Source organism: Triplophysa rosa, linkage group LG17 (genome assembly GCF_024868665.1).
Source record: "Triplophysa rosa linkage group LG17, Trosa_1v2, whole genome shotgun sequence".
NCBI lineage: Eukaryota > Metazoa > Chordata > Actinopteri > Cypriniformes > Nemacheilidae > Triplophysa > Triplophysa rosa.
Window position 1 is genome coordinate 6042405 of NC_079906.1, and position 23240 is coordinate 6065644.

At 39.7% G+C, this 23240-nt stretch overlaps 2 protein-coding genes across 4 annotated transcripts; both read right to left on the reverse strand.

The window, feature by feature from the left end:
- Positions 1–2670: 2670 nt before the first annotated feature.
- elmod3 (ELMO/CED-12 domain containing 3) lies at positions 2671–16809 on the reverse strand. 3 transcript variants are annotated; one of them, XM_057356540.1, is made up of 14 exons: positions 16749–16809; positions 15572–15619; positions 14939–15431; positions 13861–13932; positions 13695–13775; positions 13527–13596; positions 13373–13435; positions 11132–11220; positions 10905–11028; positions 10685–10807; positions 8864–8994; positions 8682–8758; positions 8350–8477; positions 2671–8066 (listed from the first exon to the last, which is right to left on the reverse strand). In XM_057356540.1, the coding sequence occupies exons 3-14, from the start codon at positions 14972–14974 to the stop codon at positions 7831–7833; spliced, it is 1230 nt and encodes a 409-aa protein (XP_057212523.1). In that variant the 5' UTR covers positions 14975–15431; positions 15572–15619; positions 16749–16809; the 3' UTR covers positions 2671–7830. The 3 variants fall into 3 exon arrangements, with proteins under 3 accessions (XP_057212523.1, XP_057212524.1, XP_057212522.1); XM_057356541.1 differs by lacking the exon at positions 16749–16809 and adding an exon at positions 16346–16718; XM_057356539.1 differs by lacking the exon at positions 16749–16809 and adding an exon at positions 16342–16718.
- Positions 16810–17367: 558 nt separating this feature from the next.
- Positions 17368–21760, reverse strand: star (steroidogenic acute regulatory protein). The gene is made up of 7 exons (XM_057356542.1): positions 21676–21760; positions 21464–21571; positions 19222–19349; positions 18785–18943; positions 18510–18694; positions 18332–18425; positions 17368–18197 (listed from the first exon to the last, which is right to left on the reverse strand). The coding sequence occupies exons 1-7, from the start codon at positions 21737–21739 to the stop codon at positions 18078–18080; spliced, it is 858 nt and encodes a 285-aa protein (XP_057212525.1). The 5' UTR covers positions 21740–21760; the 3' UTR covers positions 17368–18077.
- Positions 21761–23240: the final 1480 nt, after the last annotated feature.

Genomic DNA, 23240 nt, shown 5'->3' on the forward strand with positions numbered 1-23240 from the left:
GCAGTGAACCAAATCTGCAGACCCCATGGATACGGGGAGGAATGGGGGAGGGACGGAGGAAAAAGATTTGGGGGAGAATGAGGTGAGGAGGGAGAAACTGTTATAAAAGTACAGACAGCAGGAAAAGAGGGAAGAAAGCAGAGAGGGGGAGGGAAAGAAGCTGAACTACAGTGGAGAGAGCAGAGCGGGATGCAGAGCGAGAGAGAGAGGAAACTCAAGGAGAAGAGGGAGGGGCGTATTAGCCAGAAGGCTCCCAAGATACAGACGGGACCAGATTGAAATGCTCAAGTTTTGAGTGTTGTTTAGGGGTTGATAACATTGGCTTGCTGACTGGAATAAAAAAGAGACCTTTTGTGATATTCTCATATCCCTAAAGAGAAGATAAAGAGAACAGGAAACTCAACAAAATGGCACATAAAGGCAACATTTCTAAAAGGTTAATCATGGAAATCTCATTGTTTTCTGACTCATGTTTTCACAGAAACACAGTAGATGGACAGCACAGCTGCAGAGAGAGTGTTGAAAGGGAATCAGGGTCTGCATCAGGATGGAAAGACAGAACGTGACGACAGCATGCTGATCCATCAAAGATGTAGACATCATTTTACCTGCTTTGCGAAACTACAAAGAAACATCGGGAAAATAGAATAGCATAATCTTCTGTGAGATTAAGATCTCTCTCTGTCCTTTTTTGTGTATTTTAAGGTGAAAATAAGTTGGAGGTCATGTTTCGACCACAGACCACGAAAAATGACAGATTTGTTTAAAGGGATGGTTCACTCAAAAAAGGACATTCCGTCATGAATTACTCAACCTTAAGTTGTCCCAAACCTGTATACATTTCTTTGTTCTGTTAAACACAAATAAAGATATTTGGAAGAATGTTAGCAACTGAGATTTCTGGGGCACCATTGATTACCATAGTGGAACAAATCAAAATGATCGTCAAAGGTGCCCCAGAACTGTTTGTTTTCCTAAATTGTTCAAAATATCTCATTTTGCATATATACAATATTTGTTTCCACTACGGTGGTCAATGGTGCCCTAGAAATCACAGTTGCTAACATTCTTCCAAATATCTTCATTTGTGTTCAACCAAACAAAGAAATGTACACCGAATTTTCTTTTTTGGGGGAACTATTCCTATAAACTACCCCCCCCCAAAAAAAATATTTAATCATTATTCACCTTCATTTTGCCTTAAACCTTCTTCTTTATCAATCACAATAGAAGTTGCTGTTTAAAAGTGCATGGGGATAAGTGTTAAGCTCCTAAACTGATTTTTTTTCTAAAACAGCAAAAAAAATGTCGTTTTATTCCTGGATATAAAAAAATTCTCTCTAATCTTTCTGAATTTCAAAGTTTTATACACAAATTAGGACGAACAATGAGGTTCTTTCCATTGCTTCATTTTGGATTTATTCTCCTTTGTGATTTTCTCTGCCTGGCTGGTAAAATGGCAGTGACTGCTGTAAATGTTTTAACACGGAAAGCTTTCCATATTGTGAATGGTGTACAAAGTAACAGTAAGGCAAAATTAAAAATAGTAAAATAGTATCAAACTATGTTGTTGTCTTGCTCTCTGAAGATGAACTGAAGTCATTGCATGTCTCTCGTCCAGACAGAACGTCATCTGGCACAGGCGTTTCCAGCAGAGAGGAGCTCTTCAGTCTAGCCAGAACCAGACATCAGACAGCACTCTTCTGGAACTAAAGAACTAAAAGCCAGTTGTGAACCATTTGAAATGGTTGTAGAAGCTTGCTAATGTTAAGCTGCATTAAACTACTGTGTTAACTATCAGCGAGAAGGGGAATGAGGAGTGACAACTGGTAAAAACGATCAATTAATGTGGTCTTTGCCACTTCAGAAAGATTTTTACAAAAGACTACAGATGAAATACACATTTTTTTCTTCAAGACCACACAAGACAGACCGGATGAGAGTTTATCCTGTCTTTAAATTAGCAAGAACACGTGTTACAAATAAAACGCACTTCCTCTGCTGTAGGGGGAGAACATTTTGTTGAATCTGTTCTTGCTTTTTGTGTTGAGATCGTCTTCCGTGCTTCTTTTGCTCTTCACGAAGAGGGCCAGATGTTTGTCCTGATTCAGACATTCCTGGAAGAGTCAGCAGACTTGCTTTAAATTGAGTCCTGAGAGATCAGTCTGGATGTGACTCAGTGGCAGGGGGACAGCATCAGCGTCAGGATGCCGAAGCAGCAGGTTTGCATTTGATGCTCTGATGTGTCAGCCAGGGCCGTGCAGGCCAAACCTCTCAAAGATCCTCAGAGGAGCTGCATTCACTTAATTATAGAGGAAAAACATCAGACTTAATCAAGAAAGTGCCAAATAAAGTTAATCATCTACTTGATACACGTTTCAATATATGAAAGACATAAGGACATGTGATCCAGGTCCAGATGTTTTGTGATTGGGGGATCTATCTGTGAAACCGATTTAAACACGTGTTAAGCAGAACCTACTACAATCTTACATAAGAAATCTGATATGAGAAAACACATTCAGTGTTGGAACACATTTGCTAGTCAGTTTCTCAATCGAACCCCAGTCAGTGGAGAACACAGACCCCTACTGGTAAGTCCACGCTGTTACAACGTCAAAATGGTCCAAGGGTAGTTTAAACGTCAATAGCAACAGTTTTTAAGGATGTAAATAACGACAGTAACATTTTTCTTGTTTTAAAGTTGCATTTATTTATTACTCTTCATACGATACATCACTGTACCACCGCATATAATCTCAAATATATTTTCATTATAAAATAGGGATTCTACAATCAAGGTTCAGATATAATAAAATGCTCTGAGGAATCATGACGGACAATATCAACAAATCTTTCAAATGAAGTGCATCGGAACGGAGATTTGAGAGCAGTGTTTTCTCAGTAAAAGAAACTTGTTTTTGTCTATGTGGGACAGATAAATGAAGTAGTGCGGAACGCGTTCTTTTGAAACACGTGGGGAGTAAATTAGGGATGCACCGAATGTTCGGCCACCGAAAATAGCAAAAAAACGCAAGTTCGGTGTTCGGCCGAATTTGTCAAGTGGCCGAATAACTTTTACCGAACATGACTCGTGATACGATCAAGCAGCAACCAGCGCAGAGAGAGAGAAAGAAACGCGTGCGCTTTATTACTGCCGCAAACATTTTGGCAGTGTGTGTGTGTGTGTGTGTGTGTGTGTGTGTGTGTGTGGAGCATTTTAAAGTGTCACAGAAAGACACAGCACGGGACTTGCCGCACGGAAGTAAATTTCCGAATGAAAGCGTCTTTACCGGTCGGTAACTTTACATCAGACGGAAGAGGGCTGTCTGACAGTAGCCCAGCCGCTCGCGACATCCTTTGACATCATACAGTGGTCGCGTGCACACAGTTCCCTGTACTAAACAACTTGTCAAAGTATGTTCTGTGCATCCACAAGTGCACCTTCTGAGAGAACAGTCAGCTTTTGTGGGCGGAGTTTGGAGGAGAGACGTGAACTAAATGGTTGTCAGTCAGCATCAGTCAGAATTGCTTGCATTGGATGTTTTTTTTTTCTCAAATCATTTTGCAATGTAGCCTATAATAATCCAACAGTTTTAGTTTATTCTTATTTTTAGCTTATAGGCCTAATGTTGAATGTCACTTTTTAATGAAGTGTTTTGTTGTAGGGGTACAGAGTAACTTACATTACATTCTTTTACCAGTCAGTTATAGGCCTAATTAATATAGGCTATTCACAGGCTCAATTTACTTTGTTTTGCTCAATTTTATATTAAGTTGTATTGTATTTTATTGAAAAGCAAGACAAATTATAAAAAGCACATTTTGACTATTCAGTTTGTGCAATAGTGAAAAAATGGCTTAATAAATAGAAGAAATGCAAAAAACCATGTTCGGTGTTCGGTATTATTCGGCCAAGTGTTTCACATCATGTTCGGCTTCAGCCAAGAATTTTGGTTTCGGTGCATCCCTAGAGTAAATCAAAGAATTATAAGACCTCCAAAACCTGCTTACTGTAAGTGTAACCCAGTCAGAAATGTTCCTTTTGGTCCAAACAGAGTTACATTGTGCCGTAGTAAAGTGAATCGTTTTCGACATACTTTGACACTGCAAAAAAACGTTCACGAAAGCACAGCGAATACCAAAGGCCACAAAATCGCCTGATTTGTCGTCCTCCGGCGAAGGTTCGGTTGCGTTTCAGCGATTAAGACTATAGTTTTCACAAACATGGGCTATAGAAATATATACTGTAGAAGTCGATATTTCGCAGTGCTGCATTAGTGTACATACATATACATACAGTACATTCCCAAGCTAGGTAGATTACTGCAAGAGACACCACACCATTTTGTGCTACGACATGGGATCATGGCTGTCCCCAATAAAACGCCTTCCCAGAAGAGATTTGTCTGAAGCCTGAGGTATGCATAATATGCCCAGGTAACAATCACACTGTTACAATCATATATTTTCACTCTATGTACACGTTAATAGTCGTCTTACGTACAGACCATCCTCTCCTTTGGGGAGAACGAAAAGAGCAAAACAAGCGCACACATGTACAAGGTGCTCATATCATGGTCACGGATGGAGGTTCGATTGTTCAGAATATAGACAACACGCATGTAGCTAGTAAGTGCACAACAGCTCAAAAAATGCGTTCTGAATACGTTGGGCGGTTCTCTCTCATTGCACCCTTTCTATTCATTGGCACTCAAATCCAACAGCATCCCATTGTAAAACATTTTAAAATGAGCCCCTCAAAGGGTGTCTTAGTGTTCAGCAGGTCAAGGTGCAAAACAAACCGATGACAGGGCGAACTACATTGAATTCAAACATATGAAATCACCGCTCGTGTTGAAACTGCTTACCTAAACTGATACCAACCAGGCGAACAGAACCAGTAAATAACCCTGGAAAGGATGATTTGCCTTTTTTCGCTAAACATTCTTTATCATCATGCTCTTAGTCAAGTTTATAAAATACTACTCTGCTTTATATAAAAAATGTAACTGGCTAAAGTGACAGGACTCCTAATATACATCCACTGAGTATTTATATTCATGTGTTGTTCGAGGAGGAAAACAAATCTACAAAAGAAACAAATTCAAATGAAAACGTACAGAACGCACAGTACTCATACCGTACAACAACACTTTGGACAAGGTAACTTAGACAAACATATGCAACCATACCGAGTTAGATTAACAAGCTTTTTTTGTTGACGAGGATTTGCGAAACGAATCCCGGATGCTACATCTCTAGTGCTACCTGACATGCTAACAAGACGAGAGTGCAGAATTAGCGTTGCAAAGGGAGGGAAGAACGTTTCCCATCAAGATTTTTTCCAAAATGTACAGTACATCGCCGTCAACGACTGACGCAACCCTCGCACCCGGACCTGGGAGAACAAGACGTGACAAGCAAAATACTTGACTATTTCAGCGCTAACCTGATGCGGCACAACAGTAAAGGTATTCTCTTATGTGTGTTTAAGCAACAACGTTTCGCGGCGTAACAGGTATGACATGTTTTTCGGACGCTTGTGAAGGAAAATCCAGTAGAGATATACAGTCTTTCAAGTAGGGCTGTGTATTGGCAAGTGCCTCCCGATACGATACATATCACGATAGATGGGTCACAATACAATATATTGCTATGTATTTCGATACGATACACATTTGCGATATATTGCAATACTTTAAATAGAAAATGTAAAAAGTAGAGCTAGAAATACAACATGCTGTGCACCACCGGGGGTTTTCTGTAAGGATAAGTGTAAAAACATCCCTTACCTCTGCAGAGTGGCCATGATGTGTGATGCATGGACCTTTAGATCAGAGGTTTGGGTTCTCAAACTGTGGATTGAGCCCCTCAAGTGGGTAGCACAGGGGAATAAGGTGGCTCACGCAAGTCACTTGGCTGTTGTGGTGCATTACAGTTAAAACACTGAACATGGGCAGTATAAAACCCCTGCTTCATCCGTGCTGTAAATGCGCTGGTGTCACATCCGTGAAAGCACAATAAATGTCATTGTTACTTTTCTTAATAAACTTTTTGTCTAATGCACTGCAGTAGCCAAGTGACTTGTGTCATGACTTGCGAAGCCTACAAACAGCATTATTTTATATAACTCTTTATTTCTTTTGAAAACCAAAGCACACATCAGCTCTGAGAGCGCCAAGCGTTCTTATATTTTTCGCCATGCTCGCTTCCACTTCTTTTGGCCGTATGTATATGACATGATTTCAAAAAAGTATATCGATAGTATAGGTAACACTATCGATACACTATCGAAAAAAATTTGCAATAGTTACATGTATCGATATTTTTGCACAGCCCTACTTTCAAGCCACTTCCAATAAACACGAGGATGTCATTGTGATTTAAAATACAACATTTTTAACTAGCAGACAACTTTAGTATTCTGTACTGCATATTTTTGTCTTCATAAACACATACACACATGTAAATATATTTAGATATTATATTTACCAACAATTGGAATTATATATAAACATTTATTCATTTTTATATTTTTCTAAAATATATGCATGTGTTTATAAAAACAACATTAATATGCACAATTTGTAATAATATGCACATTAATAAACAACTTTAATTATGGACAGCCCTAAAAACAAGCAACCCATATCATTTTCAGGACAATTTAAAGAGTATTTTTATACAATCCTGAGCATCCTCACTCTCGTCCACTACACGTCCACACAAAACTAGCCGCATCACGACTGCTTAAAAGTGGAATGTAACTACTATCAATATCAAGGAAACACGTAGGCATTTGCTTCATGCAGACAAGCATTACAACACTTCCAAATATCACTTTTTCACTGTGATTGCTGCCCTAAGCTCTAAGATAAACGTTATTACAACATAAGATTAGCTGTTAATGAAGACGCCATTCATAGTGATCAGTCTGCGTGAGTCGACGTTGGACTTGTAGCTGAACCGCTAAATGTTTCTGTGAACATCTGATCAGTTTCTTTTACACTAACATGCACTTTCCCATCGTCATAATGCCCTGACTTGAATTTTAGGCTCTTCCTGCCAACAGAAACAGAGCGTCTCGAAAACTTACTGTGACATTTATCTCCCTAAACGGACAAGAGAAAAAAGCTTTGGCCTATTGACGCGGTTTCCATCCAAAGTTTTCATACGTCATTCCATTTTTCAACAGTGCAGGATGAAGAGCCAATATCAACAAACTCTGTCAACTTCCTGGTCACAGTGAACGCGTTCAAACTATCTAGAGATACGTAAGGCTTCAGGCTGAACTTGTCTCAATCGCATCGAATAAATGCCTTGCACAGTCGCGCCATCACAAATAAAAGTCATTTTCAAGACCACAGTCACGGGTATACACGGTCAAGGCTCACTGTGCGACTGCGAATGAAGTCACCTGCTTCCTGATTGGTTCAAGACAGCCCACTGCCACTGAGGTGCTAAATCTAGCTTAATATCTGAGAGAATCTTCTGATATTTGGAAACTAAACCTATTGGTCTCTAAAGCATAACAAAGCCAATGCGTGCTCAAAAATAAACAGCACGGTTTGATGATTTTTAGCTACTACAGTACAACATAGACTCGTCTCGAAGTGTGCGTACTTCACCCAAAAACAAAACCTTGTCATCCTACTTATGTTTGGTTTCAAACCAAATCATACAGGTTTGGAACGAGAGTGAGTAAACGATGACAGGATTTTCATTTCGGGGTGAACTGCCCCCTGAAAGGACAAAAGAACTGAAGAAACACAGAGATAAAGCATGAACGAACACGTTTCATTAATTGTCGCATCGCTCTCATCTCTGTCAGATGAGTCTGGCCTCTCCCTCCATCTCAGGTGGCAGCTCACACACACCAGTAAAGTTCAGGTCCTTCCCTCCCTGACTCCCCGCTCGAGACCCGCTGTCACCAGGTGATGGGTTGCTATGTGACAGTGTGTCAGGTGATGATCGGTGTCCCGTCCCAGCCCGTCTCTCCTTCAGGTAGCCCTCGAGACGTTTGAGAATCTGTTTGGGGTTCTTCTTGGCGACGAGCTCCACTTCTGCACATCCCAAAGCAGACAGAGACAGGGTCCATCTGTTACCATACCAACCAGTGTGGTTTCTTTTTTTTTTTTAAATAAGAGACATTACGCAGTCATATTCGTGACAGACTATTTCAAGTTGCAAATAGGGGGATCTAGAAATGATCATGACATTAACACCTTCAGTATTACAAAACGTGACATTTGGATGTCACACAACATTTGGATAGTAAACAATATCATGTGCAGATACAATGTTCATTCACAAAATGAAAGAAGTATGATGTCATCATTATGTCACCTTTAAGTACATGGCCAGAGTCAGAGATGGTGTTCTGCTGGCTCTTCCACAGCTGGTAGAGGTGCAGGAACGTCGCAACGTAAAAATCATTTAGCACAGCCACGACCTGTTGCCTTCGATTACACTCCCTGGATAACATCACAAAGCAACAAAGCGTAAACAAATGTTGCAAATTATACTACAGCACATACTGAGGTTATTGTCACGTAGTAGACAAACACATCCAAATAATAACACAAATATTGCACAAACTAACCATCAAAATGTTGTGTATATGGTATGTAATTTAAAATGACAAAAGTGTACATAAAAACCAAGATATTCTGACTTACTTAGACAGTACCTCCTCCCTGAGAGCATTCAGGGCAATTCTGGTCATGTTGATTGACATCACACTGAATGGAAAATTCTGTTCAAATAAACATGACGATTTTTACGTGCAGTTAGAAATGTCAGGTTTTCAGCGTATGAAGGCATGATAAGGGAGTGTCCAGAGAGTATATCTGAATGTCACCTGGACCGGATGCTGAGAAAGTTTGTAGATGTCTCTAGCAAGTGGTAGTATCTCTGGGTCCATGACGAAGTAGAGAGCATGCATCAGACCTAGAAAACCAGTTCCCCTTAGATCTGTGCTGGGGTCTGTACCTTTATATACAACACAAACACACACACAAAGGAAAGCTTCACTATTGTAAATATCGGGACAGGGCTGGATTGTCACTGCATCTTACATTTGTTGACTATACATGTGTTCTAATGTCTTACAAACTTAACCAGTGTTTCCCATTCATTAATTAGACTATAGCGGCCCGCCATATCATTGTGCTGTCTGTTTCCCATATTGATTTATTCGTCGCGGCCTGCCACATGAATAGATTTTTCACCATCCCCATTTTCATTTTAATTTGACTATTTAAAACAGCTTAATTCATTGTAGAGTTGCGAGCGCTCAGAGCCTATCTCTCTCTCTCTCTCTCTCTCTCTCTCTCTCTCTCTCTCTCTCATGTTGCATGCAGCGTCTCGACAGCGCCTCTCTCTCTCTTACCCCATTCACACAGACCGCTGATCCCAGAAAATTGCCAAAAAATTGTCAGAGTGCCTTCTGTGTTAACACAAACGCACCCCGGATTGATCCGAAAAGTGATTGCGTAAAGGGGACCTAGTAACTCAACTCAACTCAACTTTATTTATATAGCGCTTTTTACAATTTTCATTGTTACAAAGCAGCTCTACACACATAGACATAGACACACACACACGGACGCGCACGCACACACACACGTACACAGACAAGTACGCACACACACACACACACAGACACGCACACACACACACACACACACACACACACACACACGCACGCACAGTGAGAGCACACATTTAAGATAAAGGAGAGAGAAGCACAGGTCAAAGATAACAGACTATAAATTCCTATATGCAATATGTTATAGCCAGAGAAGATGGCTGATCGAGTTTATCATGACTTAACGAAAGGTTAGCCACACACCCTTTCTCTATGCGCTTGGTGTGAGCTCTCGTCCTCCCTACAGTGCGGTGTGCGCACATGTTCTGTAGTGTAACCGCAACAGTGTATTCTCTCGTATTTATGAATTTGCATCAAATTGTCTGCGCTTTACACGATCTACAATAAAACTATCACTCGCATTTAAACACGTTCATAACACAAGAACACATTGATGATAAGAGCAACGGCAGTAAAGGCTGTGCACTGCATGAGACAAACAAGTAGGCTAATATAGCTAAAATCACCTCTTCATTGTAAATGTATGCTGATTTTGTCAGACGATGTCGAGTTTATAAATCAAGATTTTAGCAGAAAGTAACAGCTGGTTGGATTAACCACGAGATGTTATTGGGTTGTGTTTAGGCACTATTTTATACTCTCTTTTTATGTCTGACAACAGAACAGATAATATGTGAAAATAGCAACAATATAATGTGATTAGAGAGTAGAAGCGAAACAGATTTCAAGTGCCAAAACTAGACCAAATGCACACACGACGTCGTCACATATATGCTAATTCGTGTGAGACATCATCAGCGCCAGTCTATCTAAATCCTGTGGGAAACACTGTTAACCATTTAGTTTTATATGATGTATTGTGCATTGCTACTATATGAAATCTGCTAATGTACATTAGTCAACAAAGTACACTCATGCATTCAGAGAGCATGTTTTTATTCAAAATATTGTCAATGAAGCATTATCCTATAGCAAAAGTAAATAAGAATAGAGTTATTATTGCAAAGTAAATTATTGTAGGATGTTTGTTACCAAGAAAACATAATGCAGGTGATGTCTCAGAAACAGTACCTTGAAAGCCCACATTCTCCCAGTGTGGTCCATATCGAGGGCAGTCTGCTCGGGTGCCAGTCAGTTTCCTGTAGATGGTCTGGAGGACACGCATGTGAACTGACTGTCCATTATCCAGAGAACCTGCCAAATCACAAAAACAAAGAAAGGTAGCCGGTGATTCAGATTATCCCCCACCAGATTTGTCAGTTGATTTTGTGTAAATATTCATTGCACTCACACTGTGCGATAGCAAACACTAGGTCTCTCTCCTCTACTAGGTCTTTGTGTAGCCGAGGAGGACCGAACAGGAAGTGGGTGATGGCAGCCAAACCAGTCCTGCGAATGGTGGGCTGAATATTTTTCTGATATGGAGTGGAAGAGAAAAAGAATATTGCAATTTCACGCACGCAGCCAATGATGACATACTCATGCTTGTATGTTCGTGTATATACGTCTTAAACTCACAAGCAGGTCTCCAAGATCAGTGGTCTGAAAATGCTGCAGAGCCTCATTGAATGAGATCAGTGGAGAGGGGGTGAGATCTTCGGCAAGAACTACAAAAAAAACATAAATTCACATAATTATAATACAAACCCGATTCCAAAAAAGTTGGGACACTGTACAAATTGTGAATAAAAAAGGAATGCAATAATTTACGAATCTCATAAACTTATATTTTATTCACAATAGAATATAGATAACATATCAAATGTTGAAAGTGAGACATTTTGAAATGTCATGCCAAATATTGGCTCATTTTGGATTTCATGAGAGCTACACATTCCAAAATAGTTGGGACAGGTAGCAATAAGAGGCCGGAAAAGTTAAATGTACATATAAGGAACAGCTGGAGGACCAATTTGCAACTTATTAGGTCAATTGGCAACATGATTGGGTATAAAAAGAGCCTCTCAGAGTGGCAGTGTCTCTCAGAAGTCAAGATGGGCAGAGGATCACCAATTCCCCCAATGCTGCGGCGAAAAATAGTGGAGCAATATCAGAAAGGAGTTTCTCAGAGAAAAATTGCAAAGAGTTTGAAGTTATCATCATCTACAGTGCATAATATCATCCAAAGATTCAGAGAATCTGGAACAATCTCTGTGCGTAAGGGTCAAGGCCGGAAAACCATACTGGATGCCCGTGATCTTCGGGCCCTTAGACGGCACTGCATCACATACAGGAATGCTACTGTAATGGAAATCACAACATGGGCTCAGGAATACTTCCAGAAAACATTGTCGGTGAACACAATCCACCGTGCCATTCGCCGTTGCCGGCTAAAACTCTATAGGTCAAAAAAGAAGCCATATCTAAACATGATCCAGAAGCGCAGGCGTTTTCTCTGGGCCAAGGCTCATTTAAAATGGACTGTGGCAAAGTGGAAAACTGTTCTGTGGTCAGACGAATCAAAATTTGAAGTTCTTTTTGGAAAACTGGGACGCCATGTCATCCGGACTAAAGAGGACAAGGACAACCCAAGATGTTATCAGCGCTCAGTTCAGAAGCCTGCATCTCTGATGGTATGGGGTTGCATGAGTGCGTGTGGCATGGGCAGCTTACACATCTGGAAAGGCACCATCAATGCTGAAAGGTATATCCAAGTTCTAGAACAACATATGCTCCCATCCAGACATCGTCTCTTTCAGGGAAGACCTTGCATTTTCCAACATGACAATGCCAGACCACATACTGCATCAACTACGCAGCCATGATGTTGTAAAAGAAGGATCCGGGTACTGAAATGGCCAGCCTGCAGTCCAGATCTTTCACCCATAGAAAACATTTGGCGCATCATAAAGAGGAAGATGCGACAAAGAAGACCTAAGACAGTCGAGCAACTAGAAGCCTGTATTAGACAAGAATGGGACAACATTCCTATTCCTAAACTTGAGCAACTTGTCTCCTCAGTCCCCAGACGTTTGCAGACTGTTATAAAAAGAAGAGGGGATGCCACACAGTGGTAAACATGGCCTTGTCCCAACTTTTTTGAGATGTGTTGATGCCATGAAATTTAAAATCAACTTATTTTTCCCTTAAAATGATACATTCTCTCAGTTTAAACAGATGACATATCAAATATGTTGTATTCTGAATAAAATATTGAAATTTGAAACTTCCACATCATTGCATTCTGTTTTTATTCACAATTTGTACAGTGTCCCAACTTTTTTGGAATCGGGTTTGTATATATAGTGTATATCTATTTTTAATCAAAGGTATATTTTATCACAACATGAGCCATTTCCCATAAACGCCTGTCTTGTGCACAAACTGAACTGTCACCAATCAAGTACGTGTTAGCTACACATAATCAATATCACACTGTGGCACAAATACATTTTTATATCCAATCCTGTATAACATTCACTGAATTAAACGTACAGTGTGGTAAATAAAGTGTAGGCTCTAGGCCATTCTCTTTGAAAACATTACCTGAAGTATACAACACGTATTTATTTCTGCACGAGTCTACACATAGTTGTAATGCAGTAAAACCATTCCCATTTTTTGGCTACACATCTCATCAAGAGATCCCGATGCTCCAGATTGTATTTGACAGCGGGTTTCGTAATGTATCTATTTTAGCCGGGGAGGTGATGCCATCTCTCCAGGGTAGGGGCGTATGCTTAGTCACGGTGACGTAATGTGCTCAGTATCCAGGCTGACAGGATGTTGTTTCCATGGTGACAAGGTAATTGGTCTCACCTGGTTGGATGCTCTCCAGGGCATCCCACTCCTCTTGTGCTCGCTCCACCTCCGAGCTCACCTCTAGGCACACAAAATCACACAGACAGGCACACATATAAAGTTTGGTGTTGAACTACAGAGATGTGTGTAAGGACAGTTTAAATGTCTTTACCTTCGGTTTTGGTGTGATGGCCACCTGCTGCCAGAGACTGTAGGAGCCCATTCTGTTTGAGCGCTGAAATCTACACAACCACAAGATCACAGCATTACCTTTTCTATTCAAGCTTCTGACTGCACTCAAATTAAACTTGTAATAGATTTTCACAAGTGAGAGTCTCACCGGGACCGTTTTAAGATATGGGCTGCCATTCAAGTTGCTATTCTCTTTAATTGCATTACCTGGAGTCAATCCATTCAGAATCTATTGAAATACACAGAACACAACCGTGACGAATGTGAAAAGTGAGCTGGTTTCATCTCACATATTTTTCGAAGTGGGTTCACACCGTTGTGCCTTTGGGGTGTCCATTGGTGAGGTCTTCTGTCTGTTTACATCCTTGCGGAAAACCATTCAAGCCCTGAAACAAGACAGAAAAGGGTTATCAAATTATACATCTGCATGGGGGATATTACAATGGCTGTTTCAATTTACTTTCTTTGACATTAAGATACTTGTAAAAATGCGAGTCAGAACATATCCGTACTAGGACTTGGAAGCATATGCTTGACAATTTGTTACATAATTTAACTACAGTTGCATGTTTATGTACAAGAACGCATTATGTCAGCCAAAATGTCAAATAAAAACAGTTAATGGGCTAGTTGCACAAGATTGTGCTGGTGAGATTTTGCAAAGGCAGGGGCGGCAGACTGATTTCCGGTCGTTTAGATGATTTCAAAGTGACAACATAAACGTGGACTGCCCTTAACTTCCTGGAAACATTCACAAACAATAGTGTGCCTGTAGATTATTTCTGATAACAAGCATATGAAACTGAGAAGAACCGTTACTTGGCTAAACTTGCGTCTCCAATCTTTTGAATTTAGACTGCGATATCAAGCTCAACCGCTAGATGTCAATGTTTCTTTAAATGCGACCAAACTACAGGACCCGTTCAACAAATTGTTTATTTAATTAAATGAACATACAACAAAATTCAACAAGTTGTTTATTAAATACAATTATTATACAATAAAATAATAATATTAACACAAGTTAAATAAAATATAAATAGTTATATTATTAGACACTAGCCAAACACAGACCGGAAGTTAAGTGCAGTCCAGGCGCGCACGTCTGATGAAATGGTCTACAACACTATTGAGCTGTTTTGGCTTAACGAAGTACTCAGCAATGTAAAGAGGATCTGTCATACCGCTGATATATTACTTTCTTCTTTTGTATCTAAAAAACACCCATATTTGCCAGCCAAAAATCCTCCTTTTCCCACACAGTGTTATACGACCAGAAATAAGTCTGCCCTGGCATCCCAAAAGCTCACCGGCGTCATCTTGTGCAACTAGCAAATTTGAGATCCTAAAAACGCTGCATTCCTCTATTTGTTTTACAGACATCATGCTTACCTCTGTATGTACTGCGACTGCAATAATCCCTTCCATGACATGAGTCCACTGTCTCGCTGACCCACTACTGTCCACCCATCCTGTGGACTAGGCCAATTATAAACAGCCAATGGGCACACATGGTTCTGCAGCTTTTTGCCAGGACAGCCACAAGCACTATAAAGCTTTCAAAAAACACCTGCTCTGTTTCCTACAGGTGCCTGTTAAGACTGAAGGAGCAGGAGAGCTTTTCGTAGCTGTGCAATGTTTAACTGCGCCGCTCCTTGAGAATCAGAGAGCGGCTGGTAGAAACCGAATTGGGCCGAGGAGCAGATGCATAATTATGTTGAATAGTAACAGACACGGGATTGGTTTGTAGTGGGATAGTTCTGTGCGGATGTGAATCTTGACGGCCTTGTTGCGGATGAATTGAACAATTCCAACAGGTCTGGACAGTTAGCTGCGTCACATCAATGGATGAGCGGTAGGATCGGTTTGGCTGTGCCAGGTTCACCTATGAGAATGGACAGAATGCATTTATGAAGTGATAGGGAACCGTATTAAACCTATATTTTAAGTTAGTTTGAGATTTTATTATAGCGGTATGCTAGTAAAAACTGGATAAAAAGGGTTAACAGGGATCTTTTCACAAACCTTCCTGTGGTCTTCTGTTGACGGGTACAGCAAAACCAAAATAAGTCTCTGTAGAGGATACAGTACGTAAGTAACATAATACACTATCGGAATAAATACTTAAAAATGTTGAAGTAATGCTAAAATCTGTGTCTGCAGAAACATACAGACATGCACACTCCATCTTTCACATAACGATTTGAACAAAGATGCAAAGAGAAGCTGCATCCCAAAGAGGTGACGTCATCCGATCAGGACCGCATCTCTATGAAATCGAAATGGATGGAGGGCAACAACGCGAACAACGATTACCCCATCTCAAATAAACCTCTCAATGCTCACATTCATTTTGCAACACACGAATTGTGCAGGCAGGATTTATACAGCGTAAAAAATTGACAAGGAGCGAAAGGATGAGAGGTGACGTCATCCCTATCATGACTCCCAAAACCTGAAGCAACTAACGTTCAACATTACGATATAAAATCAACGCCGGGAAACCGAAAAACAAAAGGTATTGAACGGTAACTAACGATATGTCAATAATCCTCGACATCAGATGCCATGCATCAGCTTCAAATGTTGCATCCCATGTCTGTATGAGAGCATCCAGCGAACTGTCAAGCATCAAAGGACCTTTACCAAAGACACATTACATGGAAACATAACTGTAACTAAGATTAATTTAAACACACACTTATTAAACAGGCCATATAAACATTGAACTGTCCAAGTGAAGAGATGTCTAACTGCTTATAATGAAAAAGACCAACAAAAACGATCCAACTTACTCACGTAATAACAGTTATTTCCGACACAAATAACGGTACATTTCAGCCGTCTTCACGATCTCCACATTGGCTTTCAAGTTACATGAACAACACGAAACGAATACAGTTACCACAGACCTCAGGAGCTCCCGTTGCTTAAGTTATTTTATTATTTTTAACAGATATTTCGCACTGGCTGTCACACTCAGTCAAGTCAGTCAGTGACTGGGAAAGCAGCTCGAGCTCAACTGCCTCGGTCTTTTTCTGGACTCGCACTTCTAGCTTAGCTAACTTGCCTATATTTAGACTTTCTAAGGATACATTCGCCGAAATGTGCAAACGACATAGCGCTGACTTCCCGATCTGAAATTGACACGACAACGTCGTTGCTAGAATGACATGAATAAAATGTTAGTTGTAATCTTTACCTCAGTTTCTCTCCCTCCAATCTCGGTTTTCCTTCCCCCTTTCCTGTTACTGAAGACCGCGATGGATTGTGGGAGATGGGGTTCTTTTACTGTAACTAGACTTCCGGCTCTGTGGGAGTGAATTCAAGTTCATATTTGCATAATAATTCATCTTAAACTATTTAAAATAATAATAAAATAATTGTATAACGATCATATAATAATAAATAAATACAATTATTTTACACTCATCACATATGCATTATCCATGACACCATATTATTAAACGACAAAAAAAAAACCTTTTTATTTGGCAAGCCACATCATTATTTGAATTCATAAAATACAAGCAGAAACGGTAAATTGGAAAATACGAATTCCAGATTAGAGAGGGGAGAGCAGCCGGCCTTTGTTGACCTCATTTCCTGCTTTGTGCCATGTTGGCTCTCATAGGTCTGCAAGGAGCCGAGAAGTTCCTAAAACACATGCGAATGAGCAAACACCTTCTTGCTTTGGCAAACCCAGGATAATCCACTCCAGACATAGAGAAAGTTTTATGAACTTCAATTTATTACCGTCCAAGGAGTCACACTCCCTTCCTAAGGCAGTTGAACATTTGGAGACGCTACTGTGCAGCTGACATAAAATGTTGTTTATGTAACTGGCCGAGTGGCCTGCCAAAATATGTTGATGAAGCCATTTCCTGTATATCCTCATTCAATCTGCAAATCGAAGCTTTGGTCTTGAGCTACTTTTTGGGGCCAAGTGTTACATTTGAAGAAAACCATGGAAAAAAAGACTCGCTCTCCAAGTTTGTCATTTGAATAGTTTTAATGAATATTCATTTAGCAGACATCCTGTTCCAGGGTGATGCGATAATATTAACTTAAAATAAATACTTCTCTTTTTACAAACAATAATGAAATAGGAACTATAAGCTCAAGAATAATATTTCATGGAGGGGTGTATTACAGGGAAAATGCAGAAGTATGGGTGAGTTTGAGGAAGCATCAGCCACAAAATTGAGTTGACAGTGGAACTAGTCAACTCATACTAAACTCCATTGCAATGACCCGGTAACCCCTGCCATCCGTTGCGGATTTATCACAATTTTGTGCAACAAATATCCACTGATAACAGAACAACACTGTCATTCATTTCTTACGATGCATTGATGTGGACCTAACAAAGAGCAGCATATCATTTTGTTAAACCGTTTAACTTTCGTATAAGAAAATGGTAAAGAATATTGCAGTGAGGCTGAACCTGTAAAGTGTTGTGCAGAAATGAAAAGTGAATGGTTTTGATAGTTCGGCCATTATTATGGCTTCAGGTGTATCAGCTTGGATGTTAGCAAGCTACGACTGCTTGCGGACCTCCACCGGATGCCATTCTGTGTCTGAGGTGGTTCGCGAAATCCACTTGGGTCTGAGAAAGTACCCGGTTGATGACGGTCTTTGGGATCCAACCCTGAGGATGACGGCACAGAGACGGATATTAGAAATGAGCTCAAGCATATTCTGAAATGTACAGTATTGGTCTTGATCTTTATTGATGTCTGTATTGGTCGTCATTGAATATTAGTTACAGTTATATTGACTTACCTTCAGATCTAAACTGAGCAACCAGGTAAACTTTGTTTTATTGGGATCATCTGCGCTCGGTCGCATCACAATGCAGGTGGGTCCATTCTCAGCCCTGTAGGAGGAAAGAGGAAAACTGTATTTTCTCTAGTTCAATTTTACTTTAGCAAACGAAATGTCGTATTTTAGTTTCACTCACCGTACAAATCCTCTCTGCTCAGGCATTCCAGTATGGCGAGTGGACATCCCGGCTAGGAAGCACGTAGAGCCCCTCCGCTTAGTACAACGGACACTTACAAAGTCTCTAGGGCCCACCACGTTCCCAGGTGTTTCGGCAGAAACCTCATGCGTGATCATAGTGTCCGCACCTATTTTCTGCAGGATCTGAAGAAGCGAGAAACCAGATCACGTTACATCATGATGGGTAAGATGTGATATCATATGCAAGTGATTCGAAAAAAAAATTCCACTCACCTTGACTTGTTTGACGTTGGGGTTCCACTCCCCCATTTGTTCCATGTTATCCACCAGCTCTCCATAAAGATCATCAGTTTGCTGATCCAGCAGCACTTCTAGCTTGAAAACCTTCCCTACGTCTGGTAATACTTTACTCATCACTTTATCTCCATTGGCCTGCAAGAGGAAAACCAACAAATCTTTCACAAACTGATATATTTAATCACACAATCTGTGGAACACAAAAGAAGATAGTTTGAGGAATGTCTCAGTGGTTTTGTGTCCACACAATGGAAGTCAAGGTTGCCGGGTTACCAACGTTCTTCAAAATATCCTCTTTTGTGTTGAGGAGAGGAAAGAAAGTCATACAGGTTTGGAATGACTCGAAGGTGAGTAAATGATCATTAACAATGTTTATTTTTGAATGAGCTATCACTTTAAAGTTGAAGCCTTACGTTCTCTATCTCTGTTTGCCAGCCGTCCTGGTCACCGAGGATGCTGATGGACTTCTGCAGAGCTTCTTGTCCCTGCTGCACGTAACACTGCTCAGCCTCACTGTACGTCTCCTCTACAATCCGGCTGCCTGTGTGAGGAAAAACAGATATATACTGTACATGTAAACCAGTGTAAACTAATAATAAACACAAACTAGACAAAAGGTGTTATGCGGTTGCTAGGGTTTTCTGAGTTTTCTGGTTTTGCTCAATGGTTGTTGCACTGCATAAAAAATCTCTAAAAATTGGGCACAAGCTCACGGATGTCCCGCCCATTACCCTATCTGTGTTCCAGGGGGCAGGGTTTATGAAAACTTTGGCCATCATGATATAACTACTGCAGGAAATATCTCCTTGTAGTCGCAACGAGCCGTTCATTGTAGTCATTAAAAAGTGATTTCTGTTAAAGAAAATATCTTCCTTTTCTGTGAACTTTGACAATTGCGACTGAAAAAAATAACTTAACTTGAAAAAAAATTCGTGCAAATTGATACGAGGATTTTATTAAGTGAAATTTGCTGCTATAATTCAAGTACAACTTACTAACCAGAATGAAGTAAATTCTACTTATTAAATACATTTAGTGTTTGTTAAAATATCAAGTAAATGTTACTTAAAGTAAACAAAAAAATATGCTGAACAACAAAATGTGTCTAACTCAAACTTCACGGATCACTTACTTTCATATTGAAATATACTATTTTCTTTACAACATAGATGGTCAAGTAAGAAGAGACTGGTGGTCTCTGTACTGGCATTAGCACAGTTACTGCTCAGTAAGTGAAATAACACACTTCAAGACTAATATCGTGCCTCCCTCAGCCTAGGCACAAGCACCGCACTCCTGACCAACGGTAACAACTTAAAAAACCCAAACTTAAAAATAATATCAAAACTCTCCTAAATCTCAAAGATAAATCAACAAAAAACAAGTCGTTCTTTTTACTGAATAACACTTAAAAAGACAGTTAATCTTGAAATTAATCTCCTAATGCAGTCAGTTACAAGGCAGGCTGGGAACTACAGATCAACTGCCAAGGTAGTTATATCTACAAAAATGATTTATGTAGTCTCAACACAAAATAAATAAGTAAACTTAATTTGACCAATTTAAATGGGTTTAACATAATAAAATTGAGTTGGATGTACTTAACCACGGTGACATATTGCTGCCAGTACATTTTATTTTTTCCACTCAATTATGTCGTTGTTAAAACGAGATAATAAATCGTTAAAACGAGATAATATGTAGTTAAAACGAGATCATTTTCTTGTTATAAAGGGATAATATGACATCTCATAATAATTACACATTAACCTATTACGTGAAAGCGACATGTTTTCTAGATGGACATAGGTAAAATGTCATGTTTTCAAACCACGGCCCACTGTACGGTACACACTAAAAAATCTGTAAAAATATGGCACAATATACTGTATTAATATGAAGGAATTTTCTGTATTAATTTTTACAGTTGTTTTACCTGTATTTTACATTTGTGACGTCACTGTAGATGAGGTTTATGCTCAAACAGCTATACTACTCAATAACTAAATTTAAAGAGGTGAAATTCCATCAGACCTCCTTTAATATGAATTAATATGAATTACGACACATATATTTAACAGCTGTTTCATCTGTATTTTGAATTTTGCATTGCATTGCGTTGCGCTTTTATATTAACAGAAAATTTTTGGATAATGCCCTGGGAGAAATTTACCAGTATATTTTCTGTTTTATTTCTTTTCGGGGTTTTTTTACAGAAAAGCCCAACTACATTTTTTTAGTGACTGGTAACATCTACATTTTTCAATTGGCTCAGTTGAGGTTTCATGAATTTATCACATGTCTTTTCAACAGGCATTTGTGAAATTTACAAAATTGTGATGCGATTTTAGTCAATAGAAAAAACTGAACTGGAAAGGACTTACAAGAGCCCACCCCCAAGTCTCTATACTGTTCTGATCCTTCAGGTCCATTCTTTAATGTAAATCTATGGGATTTTTGTTTGCATAACAAAGTTCCCTATACTAAAGCTTAGAGATTCAAAAAATTCAGAATTATAAGTATTGCAATAGACTGTACAATAATTACAATAACAATTACTATAGAATAATTATCATAAGTTCAGTTGAGTTGGGGCTATAGTGCCTTACAGTATCTTATTCCCCGGTTATGGTTAAAGTGTGAAAGTTGTCTTACTGAGCAGAGAGCTCCTTCTTCGGATTTGCTTGATCCAAGCACTTGGACCTGGACCAGAAAGCTTGTTCAGCTCGTGGTGGATTGCAATCATCGCATTCTTCCTCAGACCTGCGTGTGATAAGAGAAAAAATATGAAACTAGACATATCATTAAAGCTCCTGCTGCTATATTACATTGAATGTAAAGTGTGGAATCCTGAAAAAGCTTCTTACCTGTCATGTTCCTCATGTGCCTGTAGGAAATGCCAGCACACAGTTTGAACGTCGCAGGCAACATTATGAAACGTTTCTTTAAGAATGAATGACTACGCTTGAAATATGGGCACGATGAAGTAAAAGTGGATTCTGAGGAGCAGCTGGTTGTTTCTGCCCCTTTATAGCTCCAGTCGTACAAGGCCACGGGCTCGTCACCTCGCAGATAAAACCGCACCATCAGTCAACGCACAGGGGCGACCCTGTGTGTCAAGGATGTGCCGCGAACACGACGGTCTATCTGTTTTTACTGTAAGCATGCTGTCACAGATAACGGCCAGTGCCTGAAGACTACCCGCACAGAACATCGGATGGCTCACTTTAGCCATTTCACTTCCTGTTTACATTCGCAACCGTCTGTAAAGTACAACCGAACATATCTTTAGAAGTATTTTGGGATATAACAGACCGGAAATAGTGAACATGTCAAGCTCTCTTGGTTGAGGTCAAGTTTACAATGTCACAGATCACCATAAATCTAGCCAATATGAAAATGTGTCACACAGCAAGCTAATATTTCAAATGTTACTTTTATTTTCCCATTTTTGGTAATAAGAATCCTTTTATAGATTGAAAAATGCAGGGCCGGATTCTGCCAAATCAGGCCGGGGATCTCATCGCAAAGCTGTGCAAAGCAAACCCATATTAATGCTATATCAAACCAATACTCTATCAATGACAACACAGCATCTGTCTGTATTACAGAGACCTTGGTTTCAGCGCCAGTGGAAACTTTCCTAGTCATGTGAAAATATTGATATAATGATTCTTGGATTTCAGTCTGACGTGAAGTCAACTCGTTCAAGAACGCTTCAACCAAATCACGAGGGGGAAAGTGGATTTCTGGGTGACATTACCTTAACCCGCAACCCCAGTGTCCCTCAGAATAATTTATAGTTTCGGCCTTAACCTCCATCACATCCTCAGAAGTGGCTCCGGAATAGTGGAATAAAGCTGGAACAGGTGTCAAACCAAAAGTATTCGGTTTTATCTTTCTGTGTATTATCAAAAAGTGAACATCTAATAATTGTTAACTATAATGAATGATATATGCTATAAATATGTTGTAAATATACTATATTTACAGTGAGGGAAATAATTATTTGATCCCCTGCTGATTTTGTAAGTTTGCCTGCTTACAAACAAATGAAGGGTCTATCATTTTTATGGTAGGTTTATTTTAACTGATAGAGACAGAATATTAAAAATAAATCAGGGGAAAAAATGTTATATAAAGGTTATAAATTGATTTGCATTTCAGTCAGTGAAATAAGTATTTGATCCCCTACCAACCAGCAAGAATTCTGGCTCCACAGATTGGTTATGTGCCTATATGGACCACAGATTAGTCCCGTCACTTTAAGAAAGTACTCCTAAATCAGATTGTTATGTATATAAAAGATGCCTGCCAACAGAATCTGTATCTTCCAGTTCAACCTCTCCAACACCATGGTCCAGACCAAATAGGTTTCAAAGGATGTCAGGGACAAGATTGTAGACCTGCACAAACCTTGACTAGGCTACAG

Bases quoted from the DNA above. Each gene is read 5' to 3' on its own strand.
- elmod3 (XM_057356540.1), bottom strand. From the start codon at position 14,974: ATGGAAGGGATTATTGCAGTCGCAGTACATACAGAG. The intron at 10,808-10,904 runs GTGAGTGCAATG...GTGATTTGGCAG, and splicing joins AGTGTTTGCTATCGCACAGT to GTTCTCTGGATAATGGACAG. The intron at 8,759-8,863 runs GTGACATTCAGA...TTATTTGAACAG, and splicing joins TTTCTCAGCATCCGGTCCAG to AATTTTCCATTCAGTGTGAT.
- star (XM_057356542.1), bottom strand. From the start codon at position 21,739: ATGTTGCCTGCGACGTTCAAACTGTGTGCTGGCATTTCCTACAGGCAC. The intron at 18,695-18,784 runs GTGAGTGGAATT...TCGCTTCTTCAG, and splicing joins CCAACGTCAAACAAGTCAAG to ATCCTGCAGAAAATAGGTGC. The intron at 18,198-18,331 runs GTAAGTCAATAT...CGTCATCCTCAG, and splicing joins TGCTCAGTTTAGATCTGAAG to GGTTGGATCCCAAAGACCGT.